Consider the following 19,922-nt stretch of genomic DNA (forward strand, 5'->3'; position numbering starts at 1 on the left):
TCTCCTGGTGTTAGGATTTCCCTAGMAATACACAATAATATTTTGAAGGGAGGCGGAGAAAAAGAAATCCATTAAAGGGAGCAATCTTTGTAGGCAAGCTATAGCATAATTGCCCAGGCAGAGGATCGGTTACAGGCATCCACCAAGGCGGCCCATTCCACAGCTTACAGTGCGGCTATATTTAACCCAAAGCCACAGAATTAGCCCGCTCAGATACTGGAAGCAGTCCGGCCACGCGAGTGCAAAATGCCAGGCGACTGAGGCTGCCTATGTCCTGGTGCCTAAAGCACTTTGCTTAGTATGTTCTCAGTACTCCTTCCTTGTGCTTCAAAATAAGTCAAAAATACTATTGGGAAAGGTAATTTTCAAAGCAAGCTCTCAGTTCCAGCTGCAGCAGGAGCGGTGGTGCCGGAGCGAGCGCCGCCGGAGCGAGCACCGTGCCCCGCAGCCCCTCGGCAGCCGGGCCCCGTCCCCGCCGCGGGCCGGCCGAGCGAGGCCGCGCGGCGCAGGGCAGCGCGGTGCAGAGCTGCGCACGGCCCTGCTGCTCCCGCCCACCTTCCAGGCAAAGGCCAACGGCTCCCTCCAAAACGTATTATGCCTTAACATCTGATTAGCGCCAATATCCTTCCTCAATTTAATATTTATGTCAGGAAAGCTATTTAATTGGAGGAAAAAAGTTTTCGTTTTTGAATTTGAAGGGGAAGGAAATGACCAAGTAAAAAGGCATTCTTCTAGGCCTGAATGCAAGTCACAAGCCGCGGGAGCGGGGAGGCCAGCTGGCACACGGCCCATTTACAGTAGGTTGTTTACTTGTTGTCTAACCAGCGATAAGTCTGAAGTGGATCCATGAGCCCCAGAGAATTCGGGTTTCTGTTGAGACAGGAAGGAAGAACAAGAAGCAGAGGAGCATTAAAACATCCGTGGCCGAAGGGTCCTGCTGTTAATTCCACGTTAGCACAGCACTTTGTTAAGAGGTGCTTAGCAAAGTTAGCAGATCGGAAATTAAGACCCTGCTGTGTTGAATGAGGCAAGAACGCGTCCATACAAGGAGGAACTGTGCTGCTCAGGAGAAACAGCGTGGCCTGCCCAGTGTACCCCAGGGGAAGGCGCCAGGCCTGGGCACTGCCCATCCCACGCAGGTGAGCGGGGAGGGCCGGCACAGACGGCACCCGCGACGTCCCCGCTGCGCCAGGCCTGGGAGTTAACAGCTCCGTTCCTTTCAGGAGCCCCTCTCGGTCAGCCCTTGTGATCCAAGAGGGAAAACAGAACAGAGCAGCTCGGGAATGGGAGCTTTTAAGTGTCACAGGTGACAAAGGCAGGAGGAGGGTAAGGCACTGCCAGGGCAGCCCCCCACACCGCTCGCAGCACTGGCCGGGAGCTCCCCGGCTCCCACAGCTGCGGCTCTGACGTGTCCACAGGGGCCTCCGGACAGGGCGCAGGGACACAGCGGCTGAAGGGGCCTCCGGGCAGGGCGCAGGGACACAGCGGCCACGGCCCCGGACTGCCCAGCAGGCTCCCAGGCTGGGGCAGGCTGCTGCAAACCCCCTCTGTCTGCGCGTTATGAAGCCAATGGAAAGTCAAATGTGTAAAAACAGGGCAAAATTTTAAAATAAATGACAAAAACCAACGTATGGGTATCTCACTCCTCTTAATAAAACTAAAAAGCTTCACAGACTTAACAASCTATGGAGCTTGTTCATGGGAGCTCTGTTCATTCACAGAAGAGCAGGAGCTAACGTGTCACCTGGCCTGGGGGCTGATGGCAGCAGCACTGGKGCCCCTCACAGCTCCGGAGCTCCGCAGCCCCACGCTGCCGGCACGGGCGGGCGCTGACCTGACCGCAGCACCCTGGCCCGCATGCCCCTTCCTCGCGCCGCCCACCTGCCCCGCGCCCAAACCCCTGCGTTTCTTCTCCAGGCAGCGCAGGAGTCGAGCGCTGCCCTTCCCGCGCACGTTTCATTAGGTGGCAGATTAGGCAGCAACGCTTCCTTCTGACAGTAATACAGTATTTTAGCCACTACTGCAGGCGTTGCCGTCTGGCGGCACAACGCAAGCAAGGGCCATCCAGCAAGGATGGGAATAAAGCAGCTTTCAAAAGCCGAAAAGCCTCCAACGATGTGAATTCCCCACACCAATTCTGACAACTGCAATCCTGTGGATCACTTCACTATCAAATACAGCAGCTCGGCTTAGAAAGACTTGCTTGCAGGACCTCCAAGCTTGGAATAGCCAAAGCCCTGTGCTAGGAGACCAAAGGCCAGGTAAGAACGAAGGTGTCAAGGTGSGGGAAGTGGTCAAGGCAGAGACTGGAGATAATCATCAGACACTCCTTTGAGTGCTGTGGCATAAGCAAGATTACCAGCAAACAAAGGCCAACAGAGAACCCGATGAGAGCAGGCACCTGCAGGAAGCAGGGCGGCGATGCTGCTGGGCACTTCACGCCGCGAGCAGAACACGATGGGGACGGGCTAGCYGGGACGTGCCCAGAGCTGGAGCCATCGCGCGGGCTGCACACCGGGAGCTTGGCAGGCCCGGGGAGCCGCGAGGCCGAGCGCCCCTCCTCAAGGGGCTGGCGAGGAAAACGTTCCTTAGACAACTTAGACAACCCACTACGAACAAAAMTGCAACGCACACTAAAAACCCGGCTGCTCAAACATAAGCAAAAACAAAGAATCTTTGAAAATTATCTGAAAACATCTGTTGACTCAGCCCAAGATAAAAGTGAACATGAGAGCAAAGTAATGGATATCGGAGCGAAGCAGCATCCTGCAGCGTCGCTGCTAGCTCACGCCCAGCCTAGTGCAACTTAAACTCACAAAAAAGTCCTTAAAACAGCGGGAGGAGCTCATCACCAAGCAGCAGCAGTGACACCAAATACCTATCAGCCCTCGGTTTGTGCTCCTTACTGTTCACTTCTGCACTGTAGCAAAGGCCAAGTCCAAGCAATCAATACTGCATGCTACCTACACATTTCACTTCCATAATTAATGTTTAGCTTATTTTCCAGTAACTGGTGCAGACAAAAGCAGGACCAATACACCCCGTATTCATTTAGRTGAGCCCCTTGCTGCTGGTCCCGTTTCCCATCCCCTCGCCGTASAGCTGAGCTGGAGGCAGTTCCACACTGGGAGCTCCTGCCCCACTGCCAGGGAGACCAAGTGCCCGCAGACCATCGGTGCGGACAGGTCTACAACACCAAACTCACATGGGAACCAGCTCCATCCTCCTCTCATGGAGCAGACAACCACTGAGGTACAAAGACCAGACCCAAAGCACCTTCCGGGATGCAGGTGACCGGAGACAGGGACAGTCRGGCTCCTATGGCCTCCTTCTGGCTTCAGGTTTTGAACGTCGCACAGGGGAGACAGAGGGAAAACAGGAASCGAGACTCACGCTACTCCTCATTTCACCCCAACACCACAGGAGACCATCGGTAACACTCAACTGGGTCACCTTCAAGAACTGGGAATTGTCAAAATGTTATTTTCACATTTCTCTCCTGTCAAGGAGAAAGAGGTTCCACCAGGACACAAGTCACAGGATTGCGCTTCTGGTCCTGAAATGCTGGAGATTAGGGAGGTGCAGGTCCCAATTATAAGGTAAAGCAAAGAAATGGTATTTGCTCTTAGCCTTCAAACAGAGAAGAACAGAGAAATAATTAACATGATGACTCTTTCTAAGGAGAGAAGCATCAAAAGYTTCGGGACAGAAAAACACAATAAGGATTTCAACGCGCATTCCCTCCTTATGCATGAGAAACAGCTTTCTCACTAGAACTACAATTCTGGGACAATCATTTATGACCAGGGACTTTAAACTTTTTCTAACCAGGGGAAGTTTACAGAATTACAGAAACTTACTGTCTGCTAGGGTAACYTGCATGTTATTTGGCCGATCCTCGTAGATTAGTGGTGAGAGGACTGACAGGATCGCCCCATAACAGGGAGTATTTATCGGTGTCCAGCAGGCAAATAAACCCTCCTGGATATGGTATTATTTACCCTGGACACCAACCCTCCATGCTCTTTCCTAACATCCAACAAAATCCTGCAAAGAACCCCACACTAAAGGTACCTTTGGAATAAGAATTTCAAATGTACTGGGAAGCTTATAAATACTAAGCAATTGTATCCTATATGAGACAATATTTACAAGCAAAAGCACTGAATTTTACAGGGTATTATTGGAAAGGCTGATATTGCTAATCTCTAATTGGRAAGTTTTCATTTCTCAAATGAAAGCGCGATCCTCTGCCTTCTTGGGTTTTTCCTGTTTTCCGTATTTCCTGGGCTGCCTGCTGCTGAGCAGTGCCGTGGGAACGTCCAGCTCCGCGGGCGCCAGCGGCGGCTGCGTCGCCACTCTGCAACGCTGCTGCAGCGGTGGAAGCGGGAACGGGGGAGCGCTGCAGATAATTCAGGTGACAGAGCCATCCAGCCTCACAGAAGCCTTTCATTTCTAGGTATCTTTGGAATTAGAGCCGCTATATCTAGAAAGTGAGGGATGGTTTTCAAATGTTTCCCTAGGCAGCTTTCTGTACAGCTGGCTTTCTGGAATTCTCTTGATTTACTTGTAACTTTTCCAGACAGAACCAAGTCTGAAAGCACACACGTTATTTGTATACACATACACACACATAAGGAAAAGCACCACCAGTGTGCCAGCACATGGGTGGCAGAGCCGCTCTCGGTGCCACAGAAAGAACCTGCCCGCAGAAATGCGGCAACCGCCCAGTGCGGGGCAGCCTCCCAGCCCCAAACAATCCCCACATAGCTCAGGGCTCGTTAYGGAGCTTCTTTCTCCATCCTGGCAAGTCACTGGGGCTGGAGCAGCATTGGGACTAGGAACAACCCGGGAAATGTTCCCTTATAATTAGCCGTAGAGGGGCAGGCACCAGCTGGGAAGTCATGCGTCTTCAGAAGGGCTACCTGGAAAGGACAGACGCACATGGGAGCCCACAGACCTCTGAATCGTTGAACAGATTTGCTTTTGTTTTGCTTTTCAAAAAGCTCTAAGTTGTGGGGGAATACAGGGGCACCATGGCTTTTGATGTCGCCRTCCCCTTGCCCGGTGCACAGAGTGGTGCCGCCTCCACGCACTGCTATGAAGAGCTTGGGCAGGAAAACTTCCTGCGGACAGGGCTCTTCCGAACATCCCTTTCTTTCATCACGCATAGGCAGAAACACAGAGGCAAAGAAGAATSCAGTTCCTTCCTAAACAAGGAGCAGGCCGAACAAACGTCCAAGCCACCCCGTTTGGGCACAAACACCCCTGCTCAGCTCCACAGGCCCCCGACCCGCACGAACAGGTGCCCGAGGAAAGGTCTCCATCCTCCCCACGTCCTCCCAACAAAGCGCTCCGAGTGCTCCGGTCTCTGCGGCGTTTCCATTTCACACCACAAGTTCTAGCACCACATTTCAGTTGCATTAAATCATTCACAGTGTTTAAATCAGTTGGGACATCTTTGAACAGACTTGTCTCCTCTAGACTTTGGAAAGTTAAATCATTATAAAACCTGCTAAATCGGTTTTTATTAAAATGGAGGTGTCAGACTAGGCTGTCAGACACGGAAAATGGAGAAATGGGGGTGCAAGGAGCTCACAGAAATTGCCTGTTTGAGATTTTACCAAAACAGAAACAAGGAGGTGGGTTTTTTTGCCCTCTTGAAAGCAGCTAGTATTAGAGTAGCAGCATTTCCAAACACTACCCTTGTGATAYGGGAATCTCTTCCCTACTTCCTGCTATTTCAAATAAGATGACAACAAAAAGAATAATACTTTTCTATTTTGTTTCAATACAGTTTTTATAGCAAGTATTTGTTCGGTGCAATAATCTGACGTGCTCGTAAAGCCTAATCCTCCCATTCTAAATGGGAACGTGGCAATTTATTCTTCTAACATGAGGAAGACAAAAAAAAAAGAAATTAAAACCGAAAATAGCATGACACTTCCATTTCAACACAGCTCATTTCCTCTGGAATCCACCAGAGGTTATCACTGAAATAAATAAATGAGAACAGTATTATAGAAATAACTTACTAATACATCTTTGGAGTTTCCGTATCAAAATATATGCATGTTTTAAGTAGAAAAATTATTAGTAGACAAGAAATTGCTAGCAGAACAGCTTTGTACATTCAAGACAAACCTGCTATTCAGAGGTGAATCTGCTTGCAACAATACTGGTGGTATAAAAGCTAACTTGCTCAGGATATAGACAGAAAAGAGTTTTCAGATGGAACACAGCACAGACTTTAACTGCAAACACCCCCGTTGTGCTCTCTCAGCAACCCCTTATCTGCAGCCTCCTCCCTGGCGAGGGATCAGCTTCTGATCCCAGCTCCGCTCCCCTGCCCTGGCAGGGCCCTCCAGCGCCACGGGGCTGCTGCACAGAGCTCTCCTGCGGGGGACACGCGCGGCACCGACGGGCACCCCAGACGGAGAGTGCGGGGGACGTGCATGCGGCACCGACGGGGCACCCCACACGCTCCTTGTGTTGCCTGTTCTTCCCACTTTCAGTTTCCCTCTGACTGGTGAGGAGCTACAGACCCATCTACATTACATGGCCACAGAAACTGCCCTGATTTCTGGGCACCCCGGGGCTCACGAGGGCTCTGGAGACGGGGGGCGCAGCACAGTGCAGTGCAGTGAGGGCCCCTGCGGGCCTCTCCTCCCCGCTTCGGTGCCAATTCTTGCCCACACTAGCGCAACATCTAAAACAGGATTTGCAGCCTGCAGTTATTACAAGGGTGCCACAACAGAAAGCCCTGGACGTTCGGCTCCCTTTAATGCCTCTATTTGAGCTACTGCAAGCACCAACACAACTGTGCTGCTTTTCCACCCTCTCCGTCCCCTGCTCGGGCGCTGGCAGCGCTCGCCCCGCTCGCTTTCCCAGAGCGCTGCTGCTCACCCTGAAGGGCGCCCTGCTCCCAGGGCTGCTCCCGGCAAGGCCCAGGCCCCGCACCGCGGCTGCCGACCCCGAGCCCTTGGAGGAAACGAGGGAAAACGCCCCAAACAGGGTGCTCAGGAGCCTCTGGGGCTGCCGCAGCCTGCCCAGAGCAGCTCGGGTCCCGGGGAGGCAGCGACGGGGTCCCGCCTGCAACAGCGCGAATGGCAACCGGCACCTTGCAGAGCAGGAGCCTCCCCGGACGCCTCAGCCAAAATCCCCCTAAATTTTCTTTCTAACAACCTCCGCAAAAATACTAGATCTAGAATTTTGTACATATATAAACAACAGCTTTCAGAAAACCATTTCTAACAAGACTGTAAAAAAAAAAAAACAGCATTAAAAATCTATTAAATTGCAGACTTTAAAAACAAAACAAACTCCCTAGCTTTTAAGTATTTAATGATCAAATCCCTCTAAAGGACTACAAATATTCTCAAATATTTCCATACCAAATGTATTTTATCAGACTGGAGAATGATTACACGGTCGCTGCATTCCAAATCCAGGCTTACAAGTTAACAGTGAAGTGAAAACAAAATCTTTCAGAGTGGCCACAGACAATTTTGGCACTTATTCTACTACAAAACACAGCAATCCAGCTAATGGACTTTGTAATCCAAGAAGCAGATACACTAGATAAGGATTTGAAACCCAGGGCGATTACRTTAGTTCAATGCCATTTTCATTGCTAACCAATATAATTTCAAGCCCATAGAAGGAGTACTTTAGCAGGAACACACATGAAAAAATACATATATTATATACACACACACATAACTACTTTGTCATATTTAAATACCAAATGCTACACAAGTGCAAGTGTCATTTGAAAATCATGAAGTCAAAATTTTGTACAGAATGCATAAATTCAAAATTAATGCAACTGATAAGCTGTAAGTTATGAGTTTAATTACTTAGTTTCTATATCTACAGTATTTTTTTTCTTTGCAAAAAGTCTGAATCAGTGTTAACATTACAATTCCAAAAGAATGGCCCACAAGAGAGAGAGAGAGAGAACCAGTATTGAGTAAAACGAAAACTCAGGCCCTCAGCACATGCTCGGGGCTGTATTTTTCCACTGCTCCAGCAGTGCCATGATGCTTGGCAGTCTCTTCAGGCTAGGGAGAATCCAGCTCTGCCCCGTCCCCTCCGTGCACATGCACGTGCCTAACAAATGCAGTTTGATTTATTAATAAGACTGCATTACACAATATATATAAGACAGCATTACACAAAATGGCGCTGCTTCTCCAGCCCCATCATTTATCCTACGTCCTTCCTCAAAGATCCCAGCGCGCGCCTGCACCTCCCATGCTCCCCACTCCCAAATACCTCTCTATAGCCATAATTGCTTCAAGGTGCCAAAAAACAGGTTATTTGCACAGGTTTGTGAATCTGCTGTTAAGCATCTTTAAAAGACAGCACACACTTTCCATTGCCAAAGCCCAGCTTAGGATGTCATGTTCTTTTCTGGATTCTTGTTTATTTAGAACCAGTGTTACTAGGTTTGCGGTTCAGTAAGTGTTTTCTCAGATATTTCAAAACGCAATTGATTCATCCAGCTGATCCCTGTAGATTTGGTCTTCATTTTAAATCAAGTTTTCCTCGCTTAAAGGAAAGACATGCTCCTAAGGGATCCTTCTGCTCAGGAAGCACCTGAATTGGTCATTTCATGGGCAGCCTGTTATTATTACAGTAAACACTTTCAATCTATTCTCTCTATAAATAAAAAAAGTGTAAAATGAATTTTCCTATTCCTTCACGCATCTGTACAATTTTAGAGCTGTGCCAAGACTCACAGCATTTTAAAGCTTCTCTGGGTACCAAATTCAGTATCACTAATATTTATATAAGCATTTTAAATGCTTATTTGGGGGGAATACTGCTCTGATCTAATTCAAATTAATAGAACCAACGAAACGACAAWTTTTCCCTCTATAGTTTTATTAACTTCATACTGGAGCAGCGTGATTAATTGTAGAATTCACATGTAATGGAAGACAGAGAAATCCAACAGGCTAAAGGAGGCATCAGGGGATGGGCAGCAGAAGCAATTAACGCCCCAAACGCCACCCGCGCAGGAGCGCCAGGCCCGCCCAGGTGACCACGGACAGAGGGGGCCGTCGCAGACCCCCACGCGCAGGGTAGGGCTGCTAAAGATACTCAAGTCTACGGCTTCAACAGAGAAATAACCAGCGCTTCAGAAAGCRAACAAACTTAGTAAGAAACAAACATAAGTGATAATATACAGTACACAGATACACATATACTTAAATCAAAACATCTACTCCAGAGGTATTTTCTTAACGATTTACAACTGATTAAATAAAGCAGCTACAAAAATCCCATTTATGGTAACACYTTACACAAGCATTCACATGCACCTSATTTTAAGTCATATTAGAGATTACCTGCATAGTGCATAATCCTTTCCAGGAAAGGTACGAATTTGCTGATCGCTGTCCCGCAGAAGCATTCACCGCGTGCCTTCCCGCGCCCGCTGGGGGATTCAAGGCAGTTAACAGCTGATTAGGGGCCCGGAGAGGATTCCGTGCCCATGGAGCCGCAGGAGCCAAACGATCTACCATGACAAGCACCACCAGTCGCGGCTTGTGTTTTTATGGCAATGCTCTACCATGAAGCAATTGGTATTTGTACCGATTATCACATCCTACCACCCTATCAGGAGCAACAGTTCCTCTCTTGCTGGCGGTTTGGTACTGTTTCACCGCCGCGTGCTGCGCCGTTAACACGTCGTGACGGCACCGGTGCTGCCTGGGCGGCGGGCAAGCCGCGGGGCTGCCCTCGGCCCGCACAGCCGCTGCCCGGCGACCAAACCTCCGCACTCGGCATCCGCACGCTCAAACGCGGCACGGGAGGGTGTGCATCGGAGACCCACCATTCAGGATTTAGGAAAGCCAAAGGATGGGAGCCAAAGACAAAAACAACCCAAGAATCCTAAATGCACCAGGCAGCARAGTCCTTTCTAAACACCCACCTAAGAAAGAAAGGATCGCCATACACAGAGCACCCCCTCCAGCCACAGGACAGGGCTCCCAAAGCGCTCCGGAGGAGCCGCAGAAAGGCTGGGAGATGGGGATGCCGGAGCACGACGGCAGGGCACRAGGCAGCAGGAAGGCGCAGCGGCTGCGGGCTCGGGAGTGCGCGCTCCGAGCGCCCAGCCACAGCAGGACTCTCCCTCCTCGGCCCCGGCTCCCGGGAGCGCCCACGTTGCTCACACAAACACCAGCCAACGGTGCGGTACCACCCAGCGCTCACATGTGGGACAGAGCCAGAAGGCGACCGCAGGAGAGCTTTCAAATCCCTCTGGAAAGGACAAGCACCGGCCCTTCCCTGCCGTTCAGCAAYGCTAATGAAGTGGCAGAGCTCGGATCCTCCAGAGAAAAACCAAGCAAAGAAATTAAGCCAGGAGGCTGTAAAACCACATCTACTATTTGCTTATTTTGACACGGTACATTGTCCATTGCTATTTAATTATTCACTCTTATCTGACAGCACGACGCGTTTCCCAGATTTCACAACTAATGTTTTATGAGGCAGGCTACTCATTTGTGACCCCACTTCCTTTTCAAAGCTCAAATTAGAAGCCTGAAAAGAACCTACTTGCTTGAAACTTCGCATTACAGAAAGGAAAGCCACACAGAACRAGATACCTGAATAGAGCAACACAAGAGCAAACTGTGCCCTGCTGCTAAGAAKCTTCATATTAAGTCTTGTGTGACCACGGTGCATAAATACGATCATCTCCAGCTGCTTTCTGACACACACAGTAACTGTAAAATCTATTACAAAAGCATGAAGRATGTATTATTCTACAACCTAATGTGGAACTCAGTTTCTTAATGAAATTACAGTAGCAGTAAACTCRCTATTATTTTGGAAATCCTTCCCCAAAAGCAATTCTGTCTTTGAGATCACAGGAGAATTAGGATTTTTAACCAAAAAATGGAAGCTGCATCCTCACCACAAAACATTACTGTATTATCTGATACTAATTTTCRAAGTCCAAAGTTTTCTAGAGAAGCTTAAAATGGAGTAAGAGCTCTACATCAATGTAGGTGGAGTCCCAGGTTTTAATTAAAAACAATTTGATCCAGATTAAACTAAGAATGTAGTTGGCTGCTACAGAAACATAGTCAGTAAAAGGTRGCCAAGGTGGCTTTTGACAGCAGCGCTTCCTCCAGAGCTTTGCACAACTGCCATGACTGCAGACGTCAGGAAATATTGTTATAATAATCCAGTCCTGAACTTGGTATCCTAAACAAGAAACAATATCCTAGTATCTAAACTTAATTCTCACTCTTACGAGCAGCACGAAAAGCTGACACCACCTACATTACAAAACTAAGCTCCACATGCTCACCATCCAGCATCAGCTTTCTCAAGGCCACAAGAGCACATTATATATAATTATATATTTCAAACAACATATTATGCAACTTGAGCGCTTAAAGACACCATCGCAACCAGGAAAGAGCAGTTAAAGCACGGGCACCCCTGTCGGGGCGAAGCTCAGTGCCAGCGGACCGGCAGGCGCTGGGGATGCGGGATGCAGGAGGCACCACAAGGCCTCCCGTGCAGGGAGCACCGCGGGGGCTGTGGAACCCACACGCAGCCACCGGGAGCACTCACACCTCTGGAGCATGGAGCCGCCCGGCCCRACGCTCCCGGGGCCGGCCCCGCGCCCCCGGCCGCCGCGGCCTCCCCCCGGGCCGCCTCGCGAGCTGCGCGGGGGCCCTCGGAGCAGCCACAAAGCACAACCGCGGCCACAAGCACCCTCACACGCAAACGACTGCTCCGTGTCAGTTTTTCCTGCAGATGTTTGAAAACAGTTGACGTGAAGTCTGTGCCAAGAAAACGAGCTGAAAGAAGTTATTTAAAAAATAAAAAAAAAGAAAAGAAAAGTTTCAAGTGTGTTAGCTATTCCAGCTGTATTGGTTCACTTCTTTCCCCTGGGGATGAGCCGTTATCAACCGACAGTRTCTTATTATTTCCAGAACCCAGAACAGGATTAACTCCTGGGCTACAAGTGTCTTGGCTCTTCAAGCAAACGCTGTATCAGAGATGGATTTCATACTACAGGAAGTCGGTCAAGAAACCTCTGTTATGAGAGCAATGCAAATAACCTGTATATGCAAAGCAATCCATTGACTTCTTGGTAAATTGTAAGATWTAATCTTACAATAAGAAATATCCCACCCAGCTCAGGGAGACAAGAGTTATAAAGCCAAAGCTTAAAACAAGAAGCTCTCTGGATTTGACGCACCATGAACCATATGGCCAAATATTCTTTCCAGAAACAACCTTCTCCCACATGCGCGTTTGTTTCTGTGCTTCTAAGAATAGGTAAAAATTGAAAATTTTAAGAAACATTTTAAAGTTAATTTCTGTATGCTATAGACTACACACCATTTCAGTTATTTTGATAACAAAGACAAGATAATCACTTCTGTAGCTCTATAAAGTTTCTCCCATTGCTTGTAACTGGTGTCGGAAACAAGATTTCATTGATACTTTGTTTTATCTCAAGACTAATGTCATTAAAACTGTCTACAAAACACAAATTCAGATGTTTTTCTAGCACATAAGTGGTAAGATATGTACTCAGGCAGCCTTAATCTGCTCTAAAAAATGCATGTAGATGTAATGATGCCTTGCCATATTCCGCAAGCGAGGCTTTGGGGAGGGAAAAAAAAAAAAAGAAAGAAAGAAAGAAAAGAAAAGTTATTTCAAGAACCATATGTTCATTTTTTCCAAGCCAAACTCGCAAGCCCTGAGCACTTGCCCTCTTCTTGCAAGACGCACAGACATGACACGGATCCAACATCCAGCGCGCCGCGCGTGGGTGTCTCAGCTCCATGGTAAGGAGATTTAACAGAACGGCCCATGAGAAATGCAGCAAGTCACATTCCAGCCTCAAGCAGCAACACTCGATCTCCGAGTCAGTCTGCTGAAAAAGAATTTGTCTTCATATATCCTTATTTATGACAGGTGAAAGGCTAATGAAATTGACAGATGATTTCTTTCATGGAGGAGCGCTATACATCAATAAGAATGATGACATAAACGACCTTGGCTAAAGTCTTTGCAGGCAGCATTTATGGGGAGTCAAGTTAGTCAAGGAGTACAAACCCACTCCGCTGAACCACATCTTACAAACTAGACAGTGAAGAAGCTGTGAAAGCCAAGCTTACTGAAGCCTGAGCAGAGCGCGGCACGAGAAGCGCCCTTCCCACCGCACCGGGATTAGCTGTAGAGTGTTAACTGCTGAACCACCACCAACCGCCTTGGAAACCACGGGGCTCAGGCTCACGCGCTGAAGGACAGCGCTTACGGACATGAAACACTGGACTGCCCCGGCAAAGGCGCTGGGTTTCCAGGGGAAACGGGAGAAACGGTGTATGCTGAGGTCTGCCTACCGCCCCACTTCACATACATGAATACAGCAAGGGCTGCTCTTCCTACCACAACAGCAGTGATGGAAAGGGAGGGAATTCACACCCCCAAAGTTTGCTCACACACCGTGGGTAAAAAGTCACCTGTAATACAGTAAATACATACCCTGTGGAACTGCTATATTATACAGACATTTCACTTTCAAAAAAGGTGTATGAATAGGTGTAAACTATATTTTTGCTGTTATTGCCAGCAGAAAAGAACAACGGAACACCATATAAATTTTAATTATTATGCAAAATAGATAAAAAGAAATTGATAACAGGGAACAATAGAAATGTTTTCTATAAACTAGAAGTTTACAGAAAACGGTGAACTACTCAGTTATCAATCAGCTGAATGTGCCACCTAAAGGTAGGAAAAGCAGACTGGATCTTACATAAGTGATCGTTTCTGTTGGTATCTTGATTTTTATGCTGCTTTATTTTGTATGCTCCAGGACATTCCTGGTCCAGTCTTGWCTGCCAAAAAATGAAGTTTTTCTTGCTGTGTATTTGCAAGATTCAAAAATCAAATACAACATTACATTAAGCTGACAAATCACAGCATATATTGTTGATATTCAAAGCATTCCCTCCAAAAAAAAGTTTAATATTATTTCAGTGTGTACGTGTACCTATGTATCCATATACATAGTAGTAAGAACACATTTCATTATGTGCCATACATTACAGACTGCTGAGTCAGATAACATTTAAAGTACTACGCTCAATGGTGCCAAGCCGCTGGCCTTGGCCCCAAGCCAAGCCCAAACAATGAGGTAAGACAGGGGACAAGTGACCTTTGCCATTTCTAGCACAGGATCACTTCCCCCCTTCCTTCTAGTAAAATGTGTGCCTCCAGGAAGGAATCCCAACTGAAAACACATAAAAAGGCAACTTTTCCTAGAAGAAAGGCTTCAGAACTTTTGCGTACAACTGCTCAGAAAAAAAGTCTTTGTTTTTCAAAATATTCTCCCTCTCTTTACCTCTCTCAGACTTCCTGAACGATCCTTATCCTCCTCAAGCTTAAATACTAGGAATCACTTCCAATGTAATGCTAGAAGCCGTAGCACTGCCAGCGAGGCCCAGTTCCTGCAAATTCTGGCTGTAGGCTAGGCTAAGCAGTGCAAATAAATAAATAAATAGCAACAATAATTAAAAAAACAGCACACTGTGTTGCTGTGTTGTTTCTTATTATCTTTCATTGCCTCCCACAATAAGACACATCTCCAGGAAGTTAGAAGAATAAAGAGCTCGAGCAATGGGTTTAATGTGCATTAAACCACTCAAGAGCTTTATAAGCATGTACTGCTAAAATTATTTCCTTGAAGTTTAACAAATTTCACTGGCCTCTGTGTAAGAGGTCACAAATAAAAATCAGGTTATGGATTGATACCATAAAAACCTCAAATTCTTCAGTGGAACACTTACAAATACTTTTAGTTGGTTTTCTCTTCCTCCAGCTCTGCCCCACTACTTCTATTAAATAAACTCAAAGGCAAATTTTCTGTTACCCTGTTTTTTTTTTTTCTTTTTATTTCACATCAGTTGATCAACAGTTTGCTTATCCAGATCTCTCGCCAAAGTAACTCCAGAAGGAGGCTGTCCTAAATTTTTGAAATTTTTACTGCTACTCAAGCAGATTTTGAATACTAGCTGTTAAAATACCAAGCTGCAGCTCTAAGTTTTGCCCATTAGCACAAATATTAACTGGCTGCGTTAGCTTCAGAACACTTCCTACTGTTCAGGAGCAAAATGAGTATTTCCCATCCTCACTTATCACTGATTTCATTACAGACAAGCTTCTGCGATTCCATTAGATGTAAAAAATACTCAAARATTACAAGATTTCAACTCAAGATTTTGTGTCTGTAAAGAAATACTACAAGTTTTTCATGAAATCAGTAAGATGAAGCGGTTATCTCCAACTCGGGACGGTAGCCTTTCTTTATATCTGATTACACCATATAATTGTTGAGAACGGTAAAAGCCGATGAGCGGAGCCGGGAAGCGCTCCGCATAGGGAAGGGCATTCCAGAAGCGGGCGGTGGGTCGCTGCCCGCCAGAGGGGCGCGCGGCGGTCCGGCCCGTGGCCGCTCCTGGTTTCCGAGGCGGGCAGGGCGTTCGCTGGTGCTGTTGGGTCTCCCGTGGGATAAACAAACAAATCCAGGACACGCCACATTGAACCAACCTGGCTCAGACCAAAGGTTTTGGCACGGCTGAGGAAGGAGCAGAATTTCGGATTTGGGCCTCAGGAGTCCACAATTCTTTTGCCTCCCAAAGATATTGAAGAAAGGAGGGTTGCCTCTATTTCACACCAAACATCCACAACAAGGCAACAAACGCCACTGCTTTTAGGCCACAGCTGTGGTTTTGGTGCTCTAAAAGAGCAGCTGGTAAGCAAGAACAGCTTCCTTGAATGCCCAAAGCAGAGCACTGTAAAGCAAAAGCCAGCCAGGTGTTGCCCTGAAATTCTTTCCACACTGTTTAAATCAGACTAAAAGAAATTCCACTATCCCAAGTTAAGGAAGGGGGGGCACGGATGGGCAGGGAGCTGGCGGGAAGCGGCACATGAGCCGCGTGGAGCAGCGCCGCACGCAGCCCTCGCCGCCAGCCCGGCCGTGGCTCCGCGCGGCCCTTCTGCTGCGCTGCCTTCCCAGCCCAGCGCCGGAGCGGCGGGATGGGACRGGAYGGGATGGGATGGGAGACACGGCGGCGCTCGAGGAACTGCCCCCAGGCCAGCGGCTGCAGCGGCTCTCGCGGCAGCAGGGACCCGGGAAACAAAAACCAGACCTCGCAGAAACCCTCTCAAAATGGATGCTGCCATTATCGGCACGGAATCTGCTCAGGCAGTCTCCCAAACTCAGAAATAGATTTCCTTGCCTTGATAAAGATTTTTTTTTTTTTTGAAAGTGCCATTAAAAGTGTATAGAGACTGAAAAAAAAGCCGACAACACAAACCCACAGAAAAACTCCCCAAAACAAACGAAAAACATCATGAACTAGTTACGCAAAAGATTAGCGCAAAAGATTTCGACTTTGTACAAAAAGAAAAAAAATCAATATTTACATATCAAAATGGAATTTCACTATAATTCTCATTTTCCTTTCTGGATTCTTTATATTACATGTTGCTATAAATCTTTCACCAAAGAAAACTGCCTCCCTACTTCAAAAACCTTCAAAAGCTCCTAATGAAATCTCGAAACGAAAGCAAGCTCCGAGTCTTCCTTCTGAAACCAACGGCTCCGCGGACACCTCACCTCCGAGGCGGGAAAGGCAGCTCAACGCGCGCGGGCAGCTCGCGAGCAGGGCCTGGCCGCCCGCACCGGGGCTACACAAAGCCAAAGCTCGGCTTGCAATACAGTTTTACACTGGCTTTACACGTACTGGCTTTCAGAGACATTTTCTCACTAAGGCACTGCATAAACGTACCAAAAACTCTCGCTCAACCGAGACCAAACACAGCGTACGAGCAAGGRCATTTTAAACAACAGCTATGAAAAAGGCACAGTGAGGCAAACATGCTGAAATCAGAACCTGTCCTTGACTGGGAGAAAAAGCATTCGTGCACACATATGCACATACACACACACGCACACACAGAACCYACCACCACTCTGTAGTGGAAAAGTATTCACTTCATCATTGAAAATATACCCAAGTATCTACACCAGCAAATTAATTTTAGAAAACTCTACTATAATTTATRTTATTAATATCAATAATAAATAATACTAATATAATAACCAGTTCTCCCTAATATGCCTTCCTCACAAAGTCAATTATAAGAAAGCCCTCCTAAAGCTCTATTTAAGAGTTTAATTTCAGGTAGGGTTRAAATCTTACTGCAAATATTCTCTTTAAATTTAGTTATTAACAAGCTGCCRAGTATTTCCTACTTGGAATCTTGTTGTCCATGTAAGGCAAATGCAATATCGAGCAAAGATAAAACTCTACTTGAGCTTAAATGCAAATCCAAAAATTTACCCAGCAACCAAGTTATTTTTGTGCTCAACATTTAAGTAACACTAGAGAAAAAAAGAATCCACAGCGATAGATTCTCCAATTCTTGAGAATAAAGTAGCTTTTGTATACACTTCAGCAGCTCTCTCTATACTGCCTTCTGCACATACCCTTCGAGCWCATACTCGGTTTTTCCCTTTAGGCCGTATCTTGCAATTTTGCCTTTAAAGGGATGGCAGCTCCCCTCCTCTTTTCTTTTCATTACCTATAGCTGAACACCTGGCCACAGTTACTACTGCACCGTGCAACAGCTATACATCAACATCGGAGGAGAGCGCCACACAGACGAGAAACAGATGAGCAGCTGGGTGGGGAACAAACAAAACTCCCCACACGCATGTGGGCACGCTCCACACACCCGCAGTATTTTAATAAAAGCAACAAAATCTAATTACCTTGAATAGCCATTAGAGAAAGCGGGTCTGCCAGAGAGGTTGAGAGATCCCAAAGGAGCTAAAGCCTCGTCTCCTGATCCCTGGCACCTATTCCAATTTTCTGAACCAGCAGGAAGAGACGGAATGATATTAAAAATTGGTTTCTGATCCTGCTGCTGAGAGAGCGATGCAGTATTTAGATCATAGTGATACATCTGTCCCCCAGAGGTACTGACACCATGGATAGATATGGCAGAAACTTTAGTACCCAGTACATTAGACCCAGAGAAATTTGCCTGACAATAAATTGGGCCCATATTTTCTTGCTTTATGCCAGGAGTACACAGTTCAATGAAGTCTTCCTTTTCTGTCTTCACTTGAGGCATTGGCATTTTGGGACTGGGTAAAAGGTCACCACTGTCATTAATTTTAGGCTTAGTGTCAGGTAAAATTGGAGGCTTGCAGTCCTCGCCTAGATTTCCGTCCAGGAGGAACGCGTCATCTGCGGATATGGGGGACAGCAAGCCGCCGTCATCYAGCAGTGGGTCCAGTCTCCACGGGCTCCCGTTTGGCTCTTTGCCAGGCGAAACTGGTGGCAATTCTAAGTCCTGGAGGATATCCAGGGTGCTTTGGTCTTCGGAGAATAATTTCAAGTTGCCACCGTTAGAGCCAACCTGGCTTTGGACTGAAGTTCCCGACTCTAAGGGGACGCTGCGGCCGGCCATGGCCGAGAAATCCTGCTCGAGCGGCGCGTCGGAAGGCATCGCTCCCTTCGCGTCCTCCGCCAGGCTGGAGGACTTGTTCAAGCTTGCAATACTTTCCTCCAGGAGCCTGAAGTCCGTTTCTCCAGAAGAGATGCCAGTTTGGCCCTGCTGCGAAAATCCAAGGTCATTTCCCATCACTTTTGCATCTGTTTCACCCATGTACAGTCCCATTGAGAGCGACACCGCCTTGGAAAGGTCTGGCTGAGGCACATTGTTTACTAATCCTTTTGAAAAGTCAGCCAAAGCAGGTTGCTGATTGGAGTCTGGCTGAGAAGACACAGGGAGCGGAGACGTAGGTGCAGGGGCTGGCACGGCGGCTCCACCCCTGAAGGGCGCATGGAAGTCCATCACAATCCCTCCTTTGGTACTGATGAGCGCATTTTTCCTCGCGTTGTCTTGATCTGAGGACTTAAGCAATTCTTTGGAATCCATTACATTAACATCGGCTATAAAGAGATCAGAAGCATTTAAAGTTAGCACAAGAAGGGCATTCTCACAGCAGCACAGCAACAAAAAAATCATTAGTCTGGTGAACCTGGTTTAGCTACTCTGAGAAAAAAGGCACCGCAAACAACACTGTGAACTGACGTGCACCGCATCTGTCTCGGAGCCACAGATCTTTTTCTTTTTTAATTTTTCATGGTAACAAATCAAAACAACATAAAAGTTTTTAAAGATCTTTGCTAAACCTGCAGCAAGCTAGCCTGCGTACTACATTTCAGAATCACGCTACAGGCACAGGGCATCTTTCCCAACACACACCCTCACATGCATCTTAAAAGGATGGAAGCAAGAGAATTGTTAAAGCAACCGATTCAGCGATTTGGAAAAAAGCAATCTTACACTGCACTTCAGCCTTGGGTCGGGAAGAGGAGAGGGTTATTTACTGCGCTTTACAAGGCAGTTCCCTCCCTCTCTCTGGGGTGTTCAGACGCATCGCYCAGGACTGAGCTGCAAAACTTCCCAGGCTAACTCTCAAATTTAGTATCCGCAACCAGACAAGAATCTAGATGTTTTCTTACTGTCTGTTGCTGCACAACTTTTCCACCGCACGGCACAAAGTTTGCTGCCTTTGCGTAGGTTAAGCTTAACACGCAACTTGCGATTCCTGAAATAAACTCAGCACAACTCTTTAAACCTCAACTTCATAAATAAAACTAAAGTCGATTTTTTTATTAGCTTCAGACACTTGGAAAGCTGGCGCTTACTCTCCAGAAACACTAACGCTGAGCACAAATATCGCAAGTCCTCCCCGCGACGGCTCCCAGCGCGGCGAGCAGCTGCACGGGAACGGCAGGCTCTTGTGCAAACTTTAGGCTCGGGCCTAGCGCTAAGTGTAAACAGCCCCGCGGAGC

At 47.4% G+C, this 19,922-nt stretch overlaps 1 protein-coding gene across 1 annotated transcript in view; it reads right to left on the reverse strand.

The window, feature by feature from the left end:
* The window catches only part of NR3C1 (nuclear receptor subfamily 3 group C member 1), a 54,805-nt gene extending 35,799 nt beyond the window's left edge, over nucleotides 1–19,006 (reverse strand). The window contains exon 1 of the mRNA XM_026045870.1: nucleotides 17,825–19,006. Coding sequence (XP_025901655.1) covers nucleotides 17,825–18,999 — 1,175 coding nt within the window. The 5' untranslated portion in view covers nucleotides 19,000–19,006. The remainder of the gene's footprint in view (nucleotides 1–17,824) is intronic.
* Between the last annotated feature and the right edge of the window lie 916 nt (nucleotides 19,007–19,922).

The sequence above is a fragment of the Nothoprocta perdicaria genome, unplaced genomic scaffold, assembly GCF_003342845.1.
Source record: "Nothoprocta perdicaria isolate Ctin4 unplaced genomic scaffold, notPer1 scaffold_107, whole genome shotgun sequence".
Classification (NCBI taxonomy): domain Eukaryota; kingdom Metazoa; phylum Chordata; class Aves; order Tinamiformes; family Tinamidae; genus Nothoprocta; species Nothoprocta perdicaria.